At 42.1% G+C, this 20568-nt stretch overlaps 1 protein-coding gene across 3 annotated transcripts in view; it reads right to left on the bottom strand.

Annotated features, from left to right (window-relative positions):
* Positions 1-20568, bottom strand: part of LOC132428716 (rho guanine nucleotide exchange factor 4) — a 136435-nt gene that overhangs the window by 75163 nt on the left and 40704 nt on the right. For 2 of the 3 annotated variants that reach the window (XM_060017014.1, XM_060017016.1), the window contains exon 4: positions 19945-20071. In XM_060017014.1, the coding sequence (XP_059872997.1) occupies positions 19945-20071 (127 nt within the window). Of the gene's footprint in view, positions 1-779; positions 1347-19944; positions 20072-20568 lie in introns of those variants that run through there. The other variant, XM_060017015.1, reaches the window with a different exon arrangement.

Below are 20568 nucleotides of genomic sequence, written 5' to 3' on the forward strand. Positions count from 1 at the left end.
AATAACTTGAAGGTTTCCAAGAAGTAAAATATAAAGATTGCAGTTTAGCAACTAATCAAGGGTCACCACTCTGGGCTTCCTTGCTAATTAATATTTAGGGTCAAAGTCTCCTATCAATTTGCACCCAGAATTCGGTCCCTGGGGCAGAAGGGGAGCCCTAAGGGGGGGGCACACAGTGCCAGGGGACATCAGAGCAATCCCATCTCACGGAAACCGCACTGTTTCAGAGGGTCCCTCTGAAGGGACCTCTAGAGCCCCTCCTCTTGCAGGGAGCCTCAGTCCTAGAGTCAGGACCAAACACACTGAATCCGGTCCACCCATGGCTAGTGAGCCCTCTCCTTTCTCCTCTGATTTACAGAACTCAAGGAGCTGCAGTTCGGAAAGCCAGACCTGTGCCATCGGTCAAGAACAGTCTGGGGCAGGGAAACGGCGCATCAAGGGACCACATTCTGTTCTCACCGTAAACACTCAGTTTCCCAGTTGAGGACGCGTCCGGCTACGAGGGGGGAGGGGGCCGACCAGGGCTCGGCTGTAACAGGTAGAAGTGGGTGAAAACGGGACGGGGGTGGTGGGAAATCGGAAGAAAACCCGGAAAGAGAGAAGGAATCGGAAGAGCAAAGCAATAGGAAGCCAGGAACCAAAAGATGGAAACAAGCAACAGAAAAAGTGCAGGAGGAAAGGACAGGAGGAGAGACCGTCTCGAGAGGGATGGAGAGAAGGCGCTCGAGACGGACAGCCGCAGGGAGCGGCGGCGCGCGGGGCGACGGCGGCGCCCTTACCGGCGGTGGCCGAGCGCAGGCTCTCCAGGCTCCAGGAGCGGGACAGGGCGCCGCGCATGCCCCCGCTGCCGCTGCGGCCGCCGCACACCACGCCGCTGCTGTCCGAGTCGGAGCCCGGGGACAGCCCGGCGCTACTGCCGCCGCCGCTGCTGCTGCTGGTGCCGAGGTCCCCGCTCGTCTGCCCGCTCGACTCGCTCGGGCATTGCTGCGCCCTCGAGCAGGCGGGCCCGAGCTCCAGCCACAGGTTCGCAGGCGGCTGAGCCGCGGCGGCGGCGGGGCTGCCGGGCGACGGGGCCAGCGAGCCGGGGCCCGGACCGGGCGAGGGGCGTGCAGACGGCCGCGCGGCGTCCTCGGCCCCATCCCCGCCGCCGCACGGCCGCCGCTCCGGGCCAGCTGACATCATGGGGCTCCGCTAAGGAGGCTCCCGGCCGCCGCCAACCGCTCGGGCTCTGTGGCTGCGGCGGCGGGAACCCTCAGCGGGCGCGGGGCGCGCGGGCCTCGGGCAAGGCCAGGCGCCCACCGGGCAGGACGCGGCGCCTCCGCTCGCCGCCAGTTCCCGGCCGCCCCGCGGGCGCTGTGCCGCGGCGCCGACCCCGGTGTGGGTCGCGGGCCCGGTCGGCACGCGCTCACGCACGCGCGCACGCAGACCTGGGGCGGTGGCGGCAGGCGCGGCGCGCGGGGCCCTGGGCAGCTATCGGTGCCCGCAGGGCCGCGCCCTGCTGCCGGCCTTGGCGCGCGTATGTTAGGACGGGCGCATCCTCGGAGGGAGGCGGCCGGCACCCCGCAGGCACGACAGTGAGTAGAACCGGCGGGCGCTCACTTTTTCCTTCTAGGACCCAGCTCAGACTGCGCGTCCTTGCCCGTCTGGGGCAGGAGTGTAGGCGGGAGGTCACGCTCAGCCCTGCGAGCCGGGTCGGGGAGCGCGCTTGGTCGGGACGCGCCCCTCCTCCCCGGGCCTGCCTCGGGGGCTGTGCGCTGGGAACACTCGGCGCCCGCGACCCTTGGGACAGCCGGCCAGCAGGAGTATGCCGGCGGTGCTCTGCATACTTCTGATTAAGAAGCCATCAAAAGTAGAGGCACGGTCCGCGCCAAATGATTTTAGGAAGTGTCTGGGAAAATCCAGTGACAGGCACGATCGAAAATGGGAGCCTTGACGTAGTTCCAATGATTCTAGGGTTTTTCACATTTTGTTGTCGATGCGGGGGAGGGGGGCAGGGATTAGGGAAGAGAGTTGCCTTTCCCTCCGACGCTCCCAGACACCCGTGAGCATTCTGTAGGTTCTTGGAGTGTGCCTAGAGGGAGGGTGAGGTACCGCCACTGCTCCAAACAAGTGCGATAATCAGTGAGCAGTGTGACAGGAAGTCCCAGTAAGGACTGATGAGGGCTAAGCAGGGCTGCTGATCGCCCCCATCCCCAGCATCACCACTCCTCCAAGCCCTAGGCAGCTCGTTGTATTAACGATGGTGAGGATGAAATGAGAGGTCCTTGCCACGCCCCAGCACACCAGCTGGTGTAGGATGGATGCTGGAACAGTGGTCATTCTCTCCTCTTCCCTCCATTTGGGGTCCAGTTCCTGTAGCCCGTCTCCTTCCCTAAGCCATGTGTGCTCCTAGCTCTGCATCATAAGGGACCCTGCCTCAATATCATCTCCTCTCCTTGCAGGCCCTGTGCAGATCTCCTCATAACAACTCAGGGGGCTGGGACAATGGCATGCCAGCGTTTATGTACAAAGTACAAAGCTCTGTACAAGCATAAGGCAATACTAGTGTGTTGGAGGTTCAGTTGATGGGCATTGCAGGGTGACTCAGCCAAATCTGCACCTTGAAGGCCCCCCCTCAGCTTACTCCTCTGGGGATCCTTCCTGACCATTCCATACCTGGTATGCACACTTCCCACCCATGCCTCCATTCTTCGCTGTCCTTGGGAGGGAAGAACAGCTGTCCTCCGACACCCCTCGCTCCTGAGTGCAGGCTTTCAGCAAGGAGAGTCACCGTCTGTGTTCTCGTCCGGTTGTCCTGTTGAGGCCTGTGAACCTAGCCCTTGGGAGTAGGAAGAATTGCTGTTGGGGGATGAGTCACAGATCAGGAGACACCCTCCCCATCCATCAGCAAGTCTGTGGGTTCTCTCTCCAAAATAAGTGTGCACGGTGTCCATTTCTTTCACTTTACTGCACCACTACCATACTGTGTTTGGAAGACAGCTTCAGTCTCTTGACTTGTTCCACAGAGCAGCCAGAGAGGGAGCTCTAAATTAAAATATAAATCATACCATGTCCTGCTACTGATTCAAACCCTTCAGAAGCTTCTCTCGCAGTTAGCAAGACCCGCAAGACCCTGTGTGTTGGCCGCCCTGTTCTCCATCTCCTGTCAGCGCTCCCTTTCCCTTGGTCTTTCCACTCCAGCCACGGTGGCTGTCTTGCTGTCTCTCCTTCCTGTCTCAGGGCCTTTGCACTTAGTGTTCTTTTTACCTGGAATGTTCTCTTTGTTTTGCAAGGCATTGGCTCCCCAAACTTCAGATCTCAGTAAATGTTGCCTCCTCAGTGAGACTTCAGTTATTCCTTTCCAGCACTTACTGCCATCTGTCAGTGGCTTGGTTATCTGTTGGCTGCCTCCCATAGACCATGCACTGTGTGGGCAGCAGCTCTGTAACACCACTGTATCCCCAGTGTGTGCAGAGCATCTGCTGCAGGCTAGGTGCCCGGGGAGGGCCTGTGGAAGAATGAGTAGGGACCTGAAACTGAGCAGAAGGCCAGCTAGGCAGAAGGGAGCACCCCTGCTCTCTGGAGTCAGGACTTTGAGAAGGTGTTGTATGATCCCAAGTGGTGAGTGCCTCTAGGTAGCGGCAGCCTGGGCAGATCTAGCCTGTGTCAGCCAGCCATGTGCCATGCTGCTTCTGAGTCCATTTCTCTTTTAAGTTTTCCGTAGAGTCTTATTTGAACCAGCTATCCTGGTTTCAGCTGTACTGCAGGGAAGCGTAGAGTGTCTTCACTGAGTTCTGGTATGCAAAAGGGATCCATATTTCTTAAGACCACAGTGGTGATGGCAGCTGAAATTAACACTTACTACCCGAAGTTCAGGGAGTGTCGGGGGACACAATTTGGTGCAGTGAGATTTAGCCGCCACCCCCCCCCAGCCCCCGCACCATGGGAAGTATTCCATTGTGTATGTGGACCACTACTCAGCCATGAAAAAGAATGAAATTATGCCATTTGCAGCAACATGGATGGATCTAGAGATTATCACACTAAATGAAGTAAGTCAGAAAGTAAAAGACACATACTGTATATCACTTATATGTGGAATCTAAAATATGACACAAATGAACTTATTTATAAAACAGAAACAGACTCACAGACAGATAGAAAACAAACTTACAGTTACCAAAGGGTAAAGGGGGTGGGGGAGGGATAAATTAGGAGTTTGGGATTAGGAGATATAACTACTACATATAAAACAGATAAACAACAAGGTTCTACTGTACAGCACAGGGTATTCAATATCCTGTAATAAACCATAATGGAAAACTAAAAACTAAAAATATATATAATTGTATATCCATGGAATATTAAATATAGGTTGCAAAGGAAGGAGTGGGAAGGTAGCAAGGAATATGATTAGTTCCATCCCATAGAATTCTGTGAGAGTCAACTATAAACTATTAGAAGGACTGCATCTATAAAAGTCATACAAAAATAATCAAGTGTAGGATAGAAAATACAACAAATTATTTTATATCAATTATATAATTTAACTCTTGCATCTTTGTCTTTCACTTCTTTTTTTCAATTTAAGAAAGTATACTATATGATTTCCATGTGACTATTATTCTAACACTTTATATACTTCCTTTTTTTTTTTTGCGGTACGCGGGCCTCTCACTGTTGTGGCCTCTCACTGTTGTGGCCTCTCCTGTTGCGGAGCACAGGCTCCAGACAAAAAATTGGTACATCATCATACCTGTCTTGTAACTAAATTTTAACTAAATTGTAACTTGTAACTAAATTGTAACTAAAATTTTAAAACGAAGCTATGAGGTCTCTGTTTGCATTTGTATAATATGTTCCTGTTTCTATATGCATGTGTGGTTGATGTGTGTTATTTCCTACCTCTGGATGATATTACTAAAATTAATTTGTAAAAGAGCTCTATTCAGTTGCTTTAAAAACAAACAAGAACTTATATAAATTATGGGTTGGTTATTCTAAAAACTCTCAGAAATATAAACTAACCCAAATGCTTTTCAGGTTCATGTGGTCCGAGAAAACATTCAGTATTAAAGCTAGTTTAAGTTCGTTGGCTTAATTAAAACAGACATGTTTTTAGAGTTATCAATACTGACTATAATGCAGATAAACAACTTTTATTCTACCTGGGCTTGCTAGTCAAATTCAGGTTATCTCTATTGTAAAATATGTCAGCATCAATGAAATCTGCTTCCACCCAAGATGCTGAATCAAGACTTAATACTTCTCTTCTTCCCTTTCTTTCCTTTACTCTGGCATTGGCCTGGAAAGATAATGCCATCACCCATACCTCCCAGACCACTGCTAAAGGGAGTAACCTCTGGAATTTAGAACAACTTTTTATTTCAGACTAGAAGATTCTCTTCCCATTTGTGCTAAAAACCTGACTAACCCCTTACGTGGAAGTAAACACAAATGAGAGTATGATTAGAAACCATTCCTAATTCTTGGAGACACTGCAGATTCAATTGCTAAGATACTGGCTGCCCGGCAAAGAGCCTTACACTCCCTAACCAAAGTTGGATTATCTTTAAGCTGAGCAAGGAGATGTGTGTGCTGTGGCCTACACCACCTGCTGCACCTGGATTGACACTTCTGGGGAAGCTGAAGCTCAGTCACATAAATCACTGAACAAGCCATTTGGCTTAAAAAGACCCTTCAATGGGGTCTTTTTTTTGTGTGTGTGTGGTACGCGGGCCTCTCACTGTTGTGGCCTCTCCCGTTGCGGAGCACAGGCTCCGGACGCACAGGCTCAGCAACCATGGCTCACGGGCCCAGCCGCTCTGCGGCATGTGGGATCTTCCCGGACCAGGGCACGAACCCGTGTCCCCTGCGTCGGCAGGTGGACTCTCAACCACTGTGCCACCAGGGAAGTCCAGTGGGGTCTTTTTTTAACTTATTTGATTTTGATTGGTTTGGGTCATGGGGACCATAGCTCCAAATGCTTTATGAACATTGAGAATTATCCTACTTACAATAATCATAATAACCTCTCTGGTGTGTTGTGCCCTCTCAAAAGCTTTAAATGCATGTTTGTAGTCACTAGCCACCAAGCAAATGACCTCCCTCAGATTGGAACACTGAAAAAGAAATGGAGGAAGTGACCTACTTAAAAAATGTGAACCTGACGTCGTGACCTGTGAATACCACAGATGTTCAGAAAAAAAAAAAAACAACAAAAAACCCAAAAAGCAAAAATCAAGGATCAACGAAAGTTGTGAGAACCGTAGAGTGGTATAATTGAGAGTGGTGCTACTGCCTTAAATTTTGATTACATATCTCAGGGAGAGATCAAAAGAGAATTGTTAAAAAAAAAAAAAAAAAGCCCCAAATGGAGACACTTGTATTAAGCCCCAGTAAGACATAATACCTGACCTAACTGCAGTCTCAGCCTCTCCCAGGAGTGGATTTTAAACCAATCAGTCTGGAATTTCCTGGTTAGTATTAGTGAGGTAAACTCCCTAAGATCCCTGCCTTTCCCTAAGGGAATGTAACCTTGCCTGAAACAATCTGTTCTTTTACTTCTTTGTCATACCCTCTTTCTACGTATAAAAACTTCACAATTTGTGCAGCTTCTCAGAGCACATTTCTACTTGCTACGTGGGATGCTGTCCGATTCATGAATTATTGAATAAAGGCAAATAGATCTTCAGTTTTACTCTGTTGAATTTTGTTTTTTAACACAAGTTGCAGCAAATAGAGAACATCAATAGATAGATAGTAATTATTTTTTGAAAATGGAAGTTCTAGAATTGAAGAGTATAGTAACTAAAATAAAAAATTCACTAGAGGGTCTCAACAGTAGATTTGAATTGGCAGGAAAAAACCCCAGCATACTTGAAGAGATTGATAGAGATTATGCAAACTGAAGAACACAATGAAAAAAAGAATGAAAAAAAATGAACACAGCCTCAGAATAATAAGGAACAGTCCCCCAGCACCATTATCATTAGGTGGAAGGATTTCCTGGAAGGGGGTACCAGGCAGAGACTTCCTTTCCCAGCCAGGAGCAAATGGAGGAGCACCATTAACTGCACCAACATATGTATAATGGGAGTAGCAGAAAGAGAAGAGAGAGAAAGAAGAAAAAAAAATTCAAAGAAATAATAGTTGAAAACTTCCAAAACTTACTGAGAAATAAAAATTTACATATCTAGGGAGCACAACAAATTCTAAGTAGGATAAATGGAAAGAGACCCACAAACAGACACATCATCTTAAATAGGCTGAAACCAAAAGACAAGGAGAAAATCTTGAAAGCAGCAAGAGAAAAATTATATATAACTTACAAGGGAACCCCAGAAAGATTAACAGCTGACTTTCCTGCAGAAGCTCTGGAGGCCAGAGGTGGTGGGATAATATTAAAAGTACTGAAAGAAAGAAATAAAAAGCCTCTCAACCAAGAGTCCTATATCCAGCAAAGCTGTCTTTCAAAAACAAAGGCAGAATAGACTTTCTTGGATAAACTCTGAGAGAATTTGTTGCTAGCAGAACCAACTTACAAGAAATACCTAAGTTCTTCAGATTGAAAGCAAGTGACCCCAGATGGTAATTCAAATACACATGAACAAAAATAGAGCACTAGCAAAGGTAACTATGTAATTATAAAAGATAAATTCCTATTTTTTTCCTTTTTTCTCTTAACTGATTTAAAAACCAATTGTATAAAATAATATGTATCTAATGTATTGTTTGGCCTACAACATATAGAAATGTAATATATCTAGACTATATCTGCTAATACTAGCACAAAGGAGGTGGGTGGGAGCAAAGCTGTAATAGCTAGGAAAATAATGACAGATGGTAGAGTAATAATTTTAACAATGCATTGTTGGGTTTGTAACATTAATAGATGTAATATATGTATAACAGTAATACCACAAAGGGGAGAAAGGGAATAGAGCTATATAGGAATAATATTTCTATATGTTGCTGGAATTAAGCTAATATACAGTTGAAGTTGATTCTAATAAGTTAAGATGTACATGATAAACAACAAGTTCTTACTATATAGGGAATTATATTCAATATATATATGATGTATACATATGTATAACTGTGTATACATATGTATAACTGTGTGTATACATATGTATAACTGAACCACTTTGCTGTACAGTAGAAATTAACACAACATTGTACATCAACTATACTTCAATAAAATAAATTTTAAAAGATGTGTATGTTAAACCCTAGAGCAACCGTTAAAAAGTACTCAAAAATATAGAAAATAAAAAGTAAAATGGCAGATGTAAATATAACTATATCAATAACAACACTAAATGTAAATGAATTAAACAATTCAATCCAAAAACAGAGTGTCAGATGGATAAAAAGCACGATCCACCTATATGTTGTCTATAGGAGATACATTTTAGATTCAGACACAAATAACTTGAAAGTAAAAAGATGGAGAAAAGATATATCATGTAAACAGCAACCACAAGAAAGGTGGAGTGGCTCTGTTGATATCAGATAAAATAGACTTTAAAACAAAACACACTAGGGGGTGGAGTAAGAGGACATGGAGTTTGCATCACAACTAGGGTACCTACTAGACTCTGGTGGGGGACCTTGACACCCAAGAGGATGGGAGGAATCCCCAAGCAACTGGGTAGGATGTGGGGGTGAGCGAGGAGGTAGGAGAAGTGGAAGTGGGATGGGACTGGCACCCCTGAGGGCTGGCTGGGGGAGAGGAGAGGTTCCCACACCTGGAGAGGCCCACTGACCATGAGGGTATCAACAGGGATGGGGAGAGACCCTCGGGGGTTGAGAGGATTGGAGGGGAACACAGCTAGTGTTTCTCCTGCCCACTTGGGCCCTGGGGAGCCTGCTGGGGTCCCAGGACTGATCCTCTGTGCTCCAAGGCCGCCTAAGCCCTGCCCCCAGATGCCCCAGTGCCTTATCTGGCCACATGGGTACTGAGCCTAGACCCTGCCCCTGCCTAAACCCCTCCCCTGCTTAAGGCCTGCCCTCTACAGCCAAGGCCTTTTCTGGACTTTTTTTTTTGCTATTGTGGTTCTGTTTTACCTTCCAGTTGTTCTCTGATTTATATTTTTATTTTTTCTAATATATCTGTCAGTTTTCTAATTTTATTTTTTTATTCCTTGTTATTCTGTTCCAGTTTTTTTTTTTTTTTGTCATGCCATGTGGCTTGCAGGATCTTGGTTCACGGGCCAGGGTTGAGCCTGAGCTCCTGTGGTGTGAGCACTGAGTCCAAACCACTGGACTAACAGAGAACCTCAGACCCCAGGGAATATTAATAAGTGTGAGCTCTCCCAGAGGTCCTCATCCCAGCACCAAGACCTGGCTCTACCCACCTGCCTGCAAACTCCAGTGCTGGATGCCTCAGGCCAAACACCTAGTAAGAAAGGAGCACAGTCCCACCCATCAAAAAAATGAGATGACAAAATAATATGTTACAGATGAAGGAGCAAGGTAAAAACCTACAAGACTAAATAAATGAAGAGGAAATAGGCAACCTACCTGAAAAAGAATTCAGAGTAATGATAGTAAAGACGATCTGAAATCTCAGAAAGAGAATGGAGGCATGGATCGAGAAAATACAAGAAATGTTTAACAAGAACCTAGAAGAACTAAAGAACAAACAAACAGAGATGAACAACACAATAACTGAAATGAAAAATACACTAGAAGGAATCAATAGCAGAATAACAGAGGCAGAAGAACGAATAAGTGAGATGGAAGATAGAATGGTGGAAATAACTGCTGAGGAGCAGAATAAAGAAAAAAGAATGAAAAGAATTGAAGACAGTCTCAGAGACCTCTGGGACAACACTAAATGCACCAATATTTGAATTACAGGGGTCCCAGAAGAAGAAGACAAGAAAAAGAAAGGGTCTGAGAAGATATTTTAAAAGATTATAGTCAAAAACTTCCCTAACATGGGAAAGGAAATAGCCACCCAAATCCAGGAAGCGCAGAGAGTCCCATACATGATAAACCCTAGAAGAAACACACTGAGACACATATTAATCAAACTAACAAAAATTACATTCAAAGAAAAAATATTAAAAGCAGCAAGGGAAAAGCAAAACGTAACACACAAGGGAATCCCCATAAGGTTATCAGCTAATTTCTCAGTAGAAACTCTGCAGGCCAGAAGGGAGTGGCAGGATATATTTAAAGTGATGAAAGGGAAAAATCTATAACCAAGATTACTCAGGGATTTCATTCAGATTTGACAGAGAAATCAAAAGCTTTACAGACAAGCAAAAGCCAAGAGAATTCAGCACCACCAAACCAGCTTTAAAACAAATGCTAAAGGAACTTCAATAGATGGGAAACACAAGAGAAGAAAAAGACCCACAAAAACAAACCCAAAACAATTAAGAAAATGGTAGTAGGAACATACATATTGATAATTACCTTAAATGTAAATGAATTAAATGCTCCAACCAAAAGACACAGGGTGGCTGAATGGATACAAAAATAAGACCTGTATATATGCTGTCTACAAGAGACCCACTTCAGACCTACGGATACATACAGACTGACAGTGAGGGGATAGAAGAATATATTCCATGCAAATCGAAATTAAAAGAAAGCTGGAGTAGCAATACTCATATCAGATAAAATAGACTTTAAAATAAAGACACTTACAAGAGATAAGGAGTGACACTACATAACGATCAAGGGATCAATCCAAGAAGAAGATATAACAATTATAAATATTTATGCACCCAACATAGGAGCACCTCAATAGATAAGGCAAATGCTAACAGCCATAAAAGGAGAAATTGACAGTAACACAATAATAGTGGGGGACTTTAACACCTCACTTACACCAATGGACAGATCATTCAGACAAAATAAATATGGAAACACAGCTTTAAATAGACCAGATAGATTTAATTGATATTTATAGGACATTCCACCCAAAAGTGGCCAAATACACTTTCTTCTCAAGTGCACGTGGAACATTCGACAGGATAGATAACACCTGGGGTCACAAATCAAGTCTCGGAAAATTTAAGGAAATTGAAATTATATCAAGCATCTTTTCTGACTACATGCTATGAGATTAGAAATCAATTACAGGAAAAAACCTGTAAAAACAACAAACACAGGGAGGCTAAACAGTGCACTGCTAAATAACCAAGAGATCACTGAAGAAATTGAAGAGGAAAGAGGAAATCAAAAAAATACATAGAAACAAATGCCAACAAAAACGTGGTGACCCAAAACCTACTGGAGGCAGCAAAAAGCAGTTTTAAGAGGGAAGTTTATGGCAATTCAATCTCACCTCAAGAAACAAGAAAAATCTCAAACAATCTAACCTTACACCTAAGCAAATAGAGAAAGAACAAAAAAAACCTAAAGTCAGTAGAAGGAAAGAAATCATAAAGATCAGAGCAGAAATAAGTCAAATAGAAATGAAGAAAACAATAGCAAAGATGAATAAAACTAAAAGTTTGCTCTTTGAGAATATAAACAAAATTGATAAACCTTTAGCCAGTGTGATCAAGAAAAAAGGGAGGGGCTTCCCTGGTGTCACAGTGGTTAAGAATCCACCTGCCAATGCAGGGCACACGGTTTCGAGCCCTGGCCTGGGAAGATCCCACATGCTGTGGAGCAACTAAGCCTGTGCAACACAACTACTGAGCCCACATGCCACAAGTACTGAGCCCAACACGCCACAACTACTGAGCCCAACATGCCACAACTACTGAGCCCAACACACCACAACTACTAAGCCCAACATGCCAGGGCTTTGCATATCAGGAGCCCACGCTCTGCAACAAGAGAAGCCACTGCAATGGGAAGCCCGTGCACTGCAGCGAAGAGTGGCCCCTGCTTGCTGCAACTAGAGAAAGCCTGTGCACAGCAACAAAGACTCAATGCAGCAAAAAGTAAATAAATAAATAAATTTATTTTTTTAAAAAAAAAGGAAGAGGACACAAATCAAAATTAGAAATGAAAAGGAAGAAATTACAACTGACACTGCAGAAATGCAAAGGATCATAAGGACTACTGCAAGCAACTATATGCCAATAAAATGGACAACATGGAAGAAATAGCCAAATTCTTGGAAAGGTACAACTTTCCTGACTGAACCAGGAAGCATTAGAAAATATAAACAGACCAACCACAAGTAATGAAATTGAAACTGTAATTAAAAATTTTCCAACAAACAAAAGTCCAGGACCAGATGGCTTCACAGGCGAATGCTATGGAACACTTAGAGAAGAGCTAACACCTATCCTTCTCAAACTCTTCCAAAATATAGCAGAGGGAGGAACATTCGCAAACTCATTCTACAAGGCCACCATCACCTTGATACCAAAACCAGACAAGGATGTCACACACACACACAAAAAATTACAGGCCAATATCACATAGATACAAAAATCCTCAACAAAACACTAGCAAACAGAATCCAACAGCACATTAAAAGGATCATACACAATGATCAAGTGGGATTTATCCCAGGAATGCAAGGATTCTTCAGTATATGCAAATCAATCAATGTGATACACCATATTAACAAATTAAAGAATAAAAAGCATATGATCATCTCAATAGATGCAGAAAAAGCTTTTGACAAAATTCAACACCGATTTATGATAAAGACTCTTCAGAAAGTGGGCATAGAGGGAATCCACCTCAACATAATAAAGGCCATATATGACAAACCCACAGCAAACATCATTCTCAATGGTGAAAAACTGAGAGCATTTCCTCTAAGATCAGGAACAAGACAAGGATGTCCACTCTCACCACTATTATTCAACATAGTTTTGGTAGTCCTAACCATGGCAATCAGAGAAGAAAAAGAAGTCAAAGGAATAGAAATTGGAAAAGAAGAAATAAAACCATCACTGTTTGCAGATGACATGATACTATACATAGAAAATCCTAAAGATGCCACCAGGAAACTACTAGAGTTAATCAATCAATTTGGTAAAGTTACAGGATACAAAATTAATGCACAGGAATCTCCTGCATTCCTATACACTAACAACGAAAGATCAGGAAGAGAAATTAAGGAAACAATCCCATTTACCATTGCAACAAAAAGAATAAAATACCTAGGTATAAATCTACCTAAGGAGGCAAAAGACCTGTACTCAGAAAACTAGAAAACACTGATGAAAGAAATCAAAGGTGACACAGACAGATGGAGAAATATACCATGTTCTTGGATTGGAAGAATCAATATTGTGAAAATGACTATACTCCCCAAAGCAATCTACAGGTTCAATGCAATCCCTATCAAATTACCAGTGGCATTCTTCGCAGAATTAGGAGAAAAAATCTTACAATTTGTATGGAAACACAAAGGACCCTGAATAGCCAAAGCAATCTTGAGAAAGAAAAACAGAGCTGGAGGAATCAGGCTCCCTGACTTCAGACGATACTACAAAGGTACAGTGATCAAGACAGCATGGTACTGGCACAAAAACAGAAATATGGATTGATGGAACAGGATAGAAAGCCCAGAGATAAACCCACACACCTACAGACACCTAATCTAAGACAAAGGAGGCAAGAATATAAAACGGAGAAAAGAGAGCCTCTTCAATAAATGGTGCTGGGAAAACTGGACAGCTACATGTTAAAGTATGAAATTAGAACACTCCCTAACACCATACACAAGAATAAACTCAAAATGGATTAATGACCTAAATGTAAAGCTAGACACCATAAAACTCTTAGAGGAAAACATAGGCAGAACACTCTTTGACATAAATTGCAGCAGGATCTTCTTTGACCCACCTCCTAGAGTAATGGAAAAAAAAAAAAAAGGGACCTAATGAAACTTAAAAGCTCTTGCACAATCAAGGAAACCATAAACAAGACAAAAAGACAACCTTCAGAATGGGAGAAAATATTTGCAAATGAAGCAACTGACAAAGGATTAATCTCCAAAATATACAAACAGCTCATGCAGCTCAACACCAAAACAAACAAACAAACAAATCAAAAAATGGGTGGAAGACCTAAATAGACATTTCTCCAAAGAAGGCTTACAGATGGCCAACAAATACATGAAAAGATGCTCAACATCACTAATTATTAGAGAAATGCAAATCTAAACTACAATGAGGTATCACCTCACATTGGTCAGAATGGCCATCATCAAAAAATAAACAATAAATGCTGGAGAGGGTGTGGAGAAAAGGGAACCTTCTTGCACCATTGGCGGGAATGTGAATTGGTACAGCCACTATGGAGAACAGTATGGAGGTTCCATAAAAAATTAAAAAGAACTACCATATGACCCAGCAATCCCACTACTGGGCATATATCCTGAGAAAACTGTAATTCAAAAGGACACATGTACCACAATGTTCATTTAAGCACTATTTGCAATAGCCAGGAAATGGAAACAACCTAAATGTTCAATGACTGTTGAATGGATAAAGAAGATGTGGTACCTATATACAATGGAATATTACTCAGCCCTAAAAATGAATGAAATTGGGTCATTTGTAGAGATGTGGATGGACCTACAGTCTGTCATACAGAGTGAAGTAAGTCAGGAAGAGAAAAACAAATATCGTATATTAATGCATACATGTGGAATCCAGAAAAATGATACAGATGAACCTAGTTCCAGTGCAGGAATAGAGGCGCAGATGTAGAGATCGGACATGTGGACGCAGTGGGGGAAGGGGAGGGTGGGATGAACTAGAAGATTAGATTTTACATAAATACACTACCATGCGTAAAATAGATAGCTAGTGGGAACCTGCTATAAATCACAGGAAGCTCAGCTTGGTGCTCTGTGATGACATAGATGGGATGGGGGGGTGGTGGGAGAGAGGTTTAATAGGGAGGGGATATATGTATACATATAGCTGATTCAGTTCATCATATAGCAGAAATGAACACAGCATTGTAAAGCAGTTATACTCCAATTTAAAAAATTAAAAACAACCAAAAACAAAAGACACTAGAGGCAAAGAAGGGCATTTTATAACAATAAAAGGGTTAATCCATCAGGAAGATATAAGTACAAATATATATCCACCTACCTAATAACAGAGCACTAAAGTACATAAAGCAAAAACTGACAGAAATGAAGGGAGAAATAGGTAATTCAACAATAACAGTTGGAGGTTTATGCCCAACTTTCAATAATGGATAGAGCAACTATACAGAAGATCAAGGAAATAGAATATTTGATCTACACCATAAACCATTTAGGCGTAATAGTCATATACAGAACAGAGTATACTTTCCAACAATAACAGAGTATACTTTCTTCTCAAGTGTATATGGAACATTCTCCAGGCTAGACCATGTGTTAGTCCATAAAACAAACTTCCACAAATTTCAAAGTATGGAAGTAATACAAAATATGTTCTTTGACCACAATGAAATGAAATTAGAAATCAATAATAAGGGAAATTTGAGAAACTCACAAATATGTGGAAATTAAATAACAAACTCCTAAATAACTCATGGGTTCAAGAAGAAATCAAAAGAAAAATCAGAAAATACCTTGATATAAATGAAAATGAAGACAAAATATGCCAAAAGTTATGAAGACAGGTAAAGCAGTGCTCAGAGGGAAATTTATAGCTGCAAATACCTGTATTAATAAAGAAGAAAAATCTCAAATCAACAACTGGATCTGCAATGACACAGGGGAAAAAAGAGCAAAACTAAACCTAAAACAAGCACAAGGAAGGAAACAATACAGATTAGAATAGGAGTTAGTAGAGGCACAATGGAGAACAGAAATATTGAGGAACAGAAATAGAGACTAGAGAAAAAACAGAAAATAAAAGAAACCAAATGCTGGTTCTTAGGGAAAAGCAACAGAATTGACAGACCTTTAGCTGGTTTGACCAAGTGAAAGAAGAGGACTCATTACCAGAATCAGAAATGAAAGAAGGGGTATTACTTCTCACTTTGCAGAAATAAAAAGGATTATAAGAGAATATTGAACAACTGTACACCAACGGTTAGATGACTTAGATAAAATGGACAAATTCCTAGAAAGATGCAAACTATCAAAACTTACTCAAGAGAAATAGACAATCTGAATAGCTCTATAACAAGTAGAGATTGAATCAGTAATAACAAGACTACCTACAAAGAAAAGCCCACACCCAATTGGCTTCACCCCTGAATTCTACCAAACATTGAAAAAAGAATTAATACCAATTCTTCACAAACTATTGAAGAAAATAGGAGATGAGGGAAGATTTCCCAAATTATTTTATGAGGCCAAAACCAGACAAAGACATTAAAAGAAAAGAAAATTACAGACCAATATCTCTTATGGATATGGATGCAAAAATCTTCAACAAAATACTAGCAAACCAAATTAAAAATATAATGAGAATTACACGTCTTGACCAAGTGAGATTTATCTCAGAAATGCAAGGATTGTTTAACATCTAAAGATCAATTAATGTAATACACCACATCAACAGAATAAAGAACAAAAGTTGCATGATTATCTCAATAGACAGGACAAGCATTTGACAAAAATCCAACACTCTCTTGCGACAAAAAAAACTTGACAAACTAGGAATATAGGAACTTTATTTACCCAATAAAGGGCATCTGTGAAAACCCCGCAGCTAACATCATACTTAATGGTGAAGATGGGATGCTTTCCCCCTAAAATCAGGAAAGACAAGGATGTCCATTCTTGCCATTTTTATTCAAATGTACAGTACTGGAGGCTCTAATCAGGGCACTTAGGCAAGAAAAAAAAGACATCCAGATGGGAAAGGAAGAAGTAAAACTGTCTCTGCTTATAGATAACATGATCTGGTGTGTAGAAAATCCTAAGGAATCCATTAAAAAACTAGAACTAATAATGAGTTCAACAAGGTTGCAGGATACGAGATCAATATACAAAAGTTGATTGTATTTCTATTCACTTTTAATGACCAGTCTGAAAATGGAATTCAGGAGACAATTTCATTCACAATGCATCAAAAATTATATAAAGTACTTAGGAATGAATTTTTCAAAGGAAGTGAAAGCTTGTATTCTGAAAATGACAAAATGTTGTTGAAAGAAACAAAAGAAGACCTAAATAAATGGGGGAAAAGTCCTATGTTCATAGATCAGAAAACTCAACATTGTTAAGATGACAGTGCTCTCCAAACTCATGTACAGATTCAATAAAATCCTTATCAGAATCTCAACTGATATCTTTGTAGAAATTGACAACCTGATTCTAAAAGTCATATGGAATTGCAAGGGACTCAGAATAGCTAAGACACTCCTGAAAAAGAAGGGGAAAGTAGGAAGACTCTACTTTCTGATTTCAAACCTTACTACAAAGTAATGGTAAACAAGACAGTGTGGTACTAGTACAAGAATAGACATATATCAGTGGAATACAGTTGACAGTCCAGGAATAAATCCATACATCTGTGATCAGCTTACTTTCAACAGGGGGGTCAAGACTATTCAAAGGGAAAAATAGTCTTTTCAACAAATGTTCTGGAGTTGCAGAGGACTTTACGTGATGCTGTGTGCAGCCATCATGCTAGGGGCTCACAGAGTCATATCTGGCCCTGCTGGCTCCACTCAGAGAAGAGTGGGTGTGGTAGAATTTATCCTGGGCACCGACTTGTGGGGCAGAGGGTGGCATGCTCCCACATCAGGCTAATTCTTGACTACTCCACCAAACGTAGAGAAGAAGTGCTGGAAAGAGGCAAACCTCTCGCTGGGACTGCTGAAAGCTCCCGCACCAAGGTTACTGAACCCATGATACACATTATAGGAAAGCTTAACTTTTCCTGCTTCAGCTATGCTTGAAGGATTTTAAGAGGAACCTGTAACAATCTCTGAAAGGATGTTGTCTCAAGTGCTACCTGACAACAAGCCATTGCTGGCGAAGAATTGATGTCTGTAAAGATAAGCAAATAGAGAAATTTCACCTATAAAAAAATTACCAGTTAAAAGAAAAGCATATGAATTTGGAAATGAATTTATAAAACATGAACAGGAGAAAATTTTACAAAACTCCCAACTTTCTGTTTTTAATGAACGTCTAGAGGACATTGGAAATAATGTATGGAAATTAAAAACATGATCACTGAATCACAAATATTAATGAAGGCAATGAACAGCAGATGAGGTGAAACCAGAAAAGCAAAGCAGAAGATAAAACTGAGATATTCTCCCAGAACAGAGAGGAAAAGGATAAAATAATGAAAATAATGAGAGATTCTGGGGATAGAACCTGGGAATAAAATCGGTAGAAAGAAACCCCAGAAGTTTGGAATAGAGCAGTTGGAGTGGAAGCAATAATTGATGAAAAGAAAGCTTTCCTAAGCTAAATACAGAGACCCAAGCTAGCCCCTCATATTGGTCTGATGAATACAGGAATTATACTCTTTTTTTTAAAATAAAAAGAAGTATGAGATAGAGAAATGGAGAGAAGTGCCCAATTTCTCACCCCCATATGAAGGGCAGCTGAAGCCAGAGCCCTGACCTTTGACTTCCAGAGCAGTGTCCTCAGCATGCAGGCATGCTGAGGGACATGTGACATTGAGGTTTCAAAAATCTCTTATTCTACAATAAATATATCTACTAATTAATTCAAATGAGGCTCTGAAATAATAGGAACATATGATTATTAAGCTTGAATTTGTAAGAAGTTTCTAACTTCAAGAGCCAAAATCAGCCTTGAAGATTATTCCAGGAAAAATGCTACTCCCACCCATTACTGTCTCTTCCATGAGCCTCTAAACTATTCCATGACTTAATGAAGAGTTTATGTTAGAACTATCTTTTCCCATGAAAGGATTCTTTCAGCAGATGTCAAACACCATTTCATGACTTCGCTTTGTGTGAATTTAAGATTACAACTATATGTGGGGAAGATTAAAATCCACTGCATGATGCAGCATAAGCACAGACATTTGCTAATGGAAAACAATCATGGCTACTGGCTAATCTGAGTAGCCAACTCCCCCAGGACCAGCACCCAGTATGCACTGAGTCAGATTCAGAGGTCAGGACTCATGTCTGTATCAGAGCTGACTCCTCAGCACAGCATATGCCACACTCTAATGATCAGGGCCCAGCCACTAGTCTCCCATATCATCTTTTGCTAATCTTACCTGCTTTCTACAGGTCTTTAGCTCCAATAGGATCAAACTACAGACATCCTTGAATGCCAGCCCTGTCCCTAATCCCCAAGTCTGGAAAAGTACATGTTTGGCAGGTGTAGCTATTTTGTTTTTTCAACCCTGTCTAAGGCTTTAACTCTTCTTTATCCTTTTTAAACACCAGATTTGGCCTCTTCCTTCAGCCAGCTGGATGCCTTTAAACCATAAGGTTGCCATCTAACATAATCTGCACCTGCTCAAGACCTGAGACCCAACATCTGTCCTTGCACCAGGGGCCTTGAGCATTTTCACTGTGTCCAGCCCTTACTGGGTTAAGTCCAGGAAGGATGGTAGCTGTGCATGAGGATACCCCATCCTGGCCCTCACTGGGTCGCAGTTTCCTTCTGGCACAAAAATCAGCCCTTTTATGGAGAAATATGTGATGTGATGCTTCTTGCCATAGTTTTGGGAAAGGGACTCAGACAAGCTGCCATATAACTCAAGGAAGAGGCTTGTCCCCCCAGAAGGGAAAACACCCAGGTTTCATCACTAGATTAGACAACTCTCTCTCTGTAAGTTATACCCTATTACAAGTTTCACGGAATGGTCAGTAGTTCTGCTCAAAATAAATGAACGGAGCCAGGTTTAGGGATTCAGTAATGGAATCTTCCGGAAGCCAAGAATTCCCTTTATCAGAGTGTTAGGGACCTCTTCCTAATTGAAGGAGTTAAAGACAATGGTTTATTTCTCACATTCAGGCTACTTCTGCCAGACAAGTAAACACAGCTGTCAACAACATGCTCTCACGTCTTGTCCTTTTTGCCAGGACACCGGAGTGTGAAGGAAAAGAGAGAGGCATGTAACTCACCAATGTCAGGTATGTGCTCTGGCCAGCCCATGTGGTTCAGTCCTGTCGGAGCACTCTGGGAGAACGGATGGCTTCTTCTAGGGAGATTCAAAGACTCTGGAGAGGTAATGGTCATCTTCCTCCAGCACTGGGAGAGGAGGAAAGAGGCAAAGAGTAAATGAAGAAAAGAGATAACATGTTGTCATTGCCACATTATAATTTTTCTAATTGCACAGGACTTTGCCATGAGCAGAACATGCAGCCAAAATGCACACAGCTCTGGGAGGTGCCATTCATTTCAAAATCCATGGAAAAAAGAGAAGTTTCTCTTGTTGTCAGTAGTCTGCAACCTGTATGGTCATATGTGGCAACCATGGCAGAACAGGTTGTCATTCAACAATGTGAAATGAGGACTGACAGTAGGTCTCCAAACCCCCAAATTACACCAGCTGGTCAGCCACACAGCCTAACATTTCTCCAAAAGGAAGGCTTTGTTTTAGCTATATTCTTGCAGGGGTGCTTAATTAAAATGCAACCCATGAAGTCCCTGACACCTCATAATCATAAGACAGACTTTACCCTTCAGACAGTAAGGACCAGTGTTGCATGAGGTCTTGGGAGGGCAAGGATATTGTCCCTTTCTTT

This window comes from Delphinus delphis, chromosome 7, assembly GCF_949987515.2.
Source record: "Delphinus delphis chromosome 7, mDelDel1.2, whole genome shotgun sequence".
Classification (NCBI taxonomy): domain Eukaryota; kingdom Metazoa; phylum Chordata; class Mammalia; order Artiodactyla; family Delphinidae; genus Delphinus; species Delphinus delphis.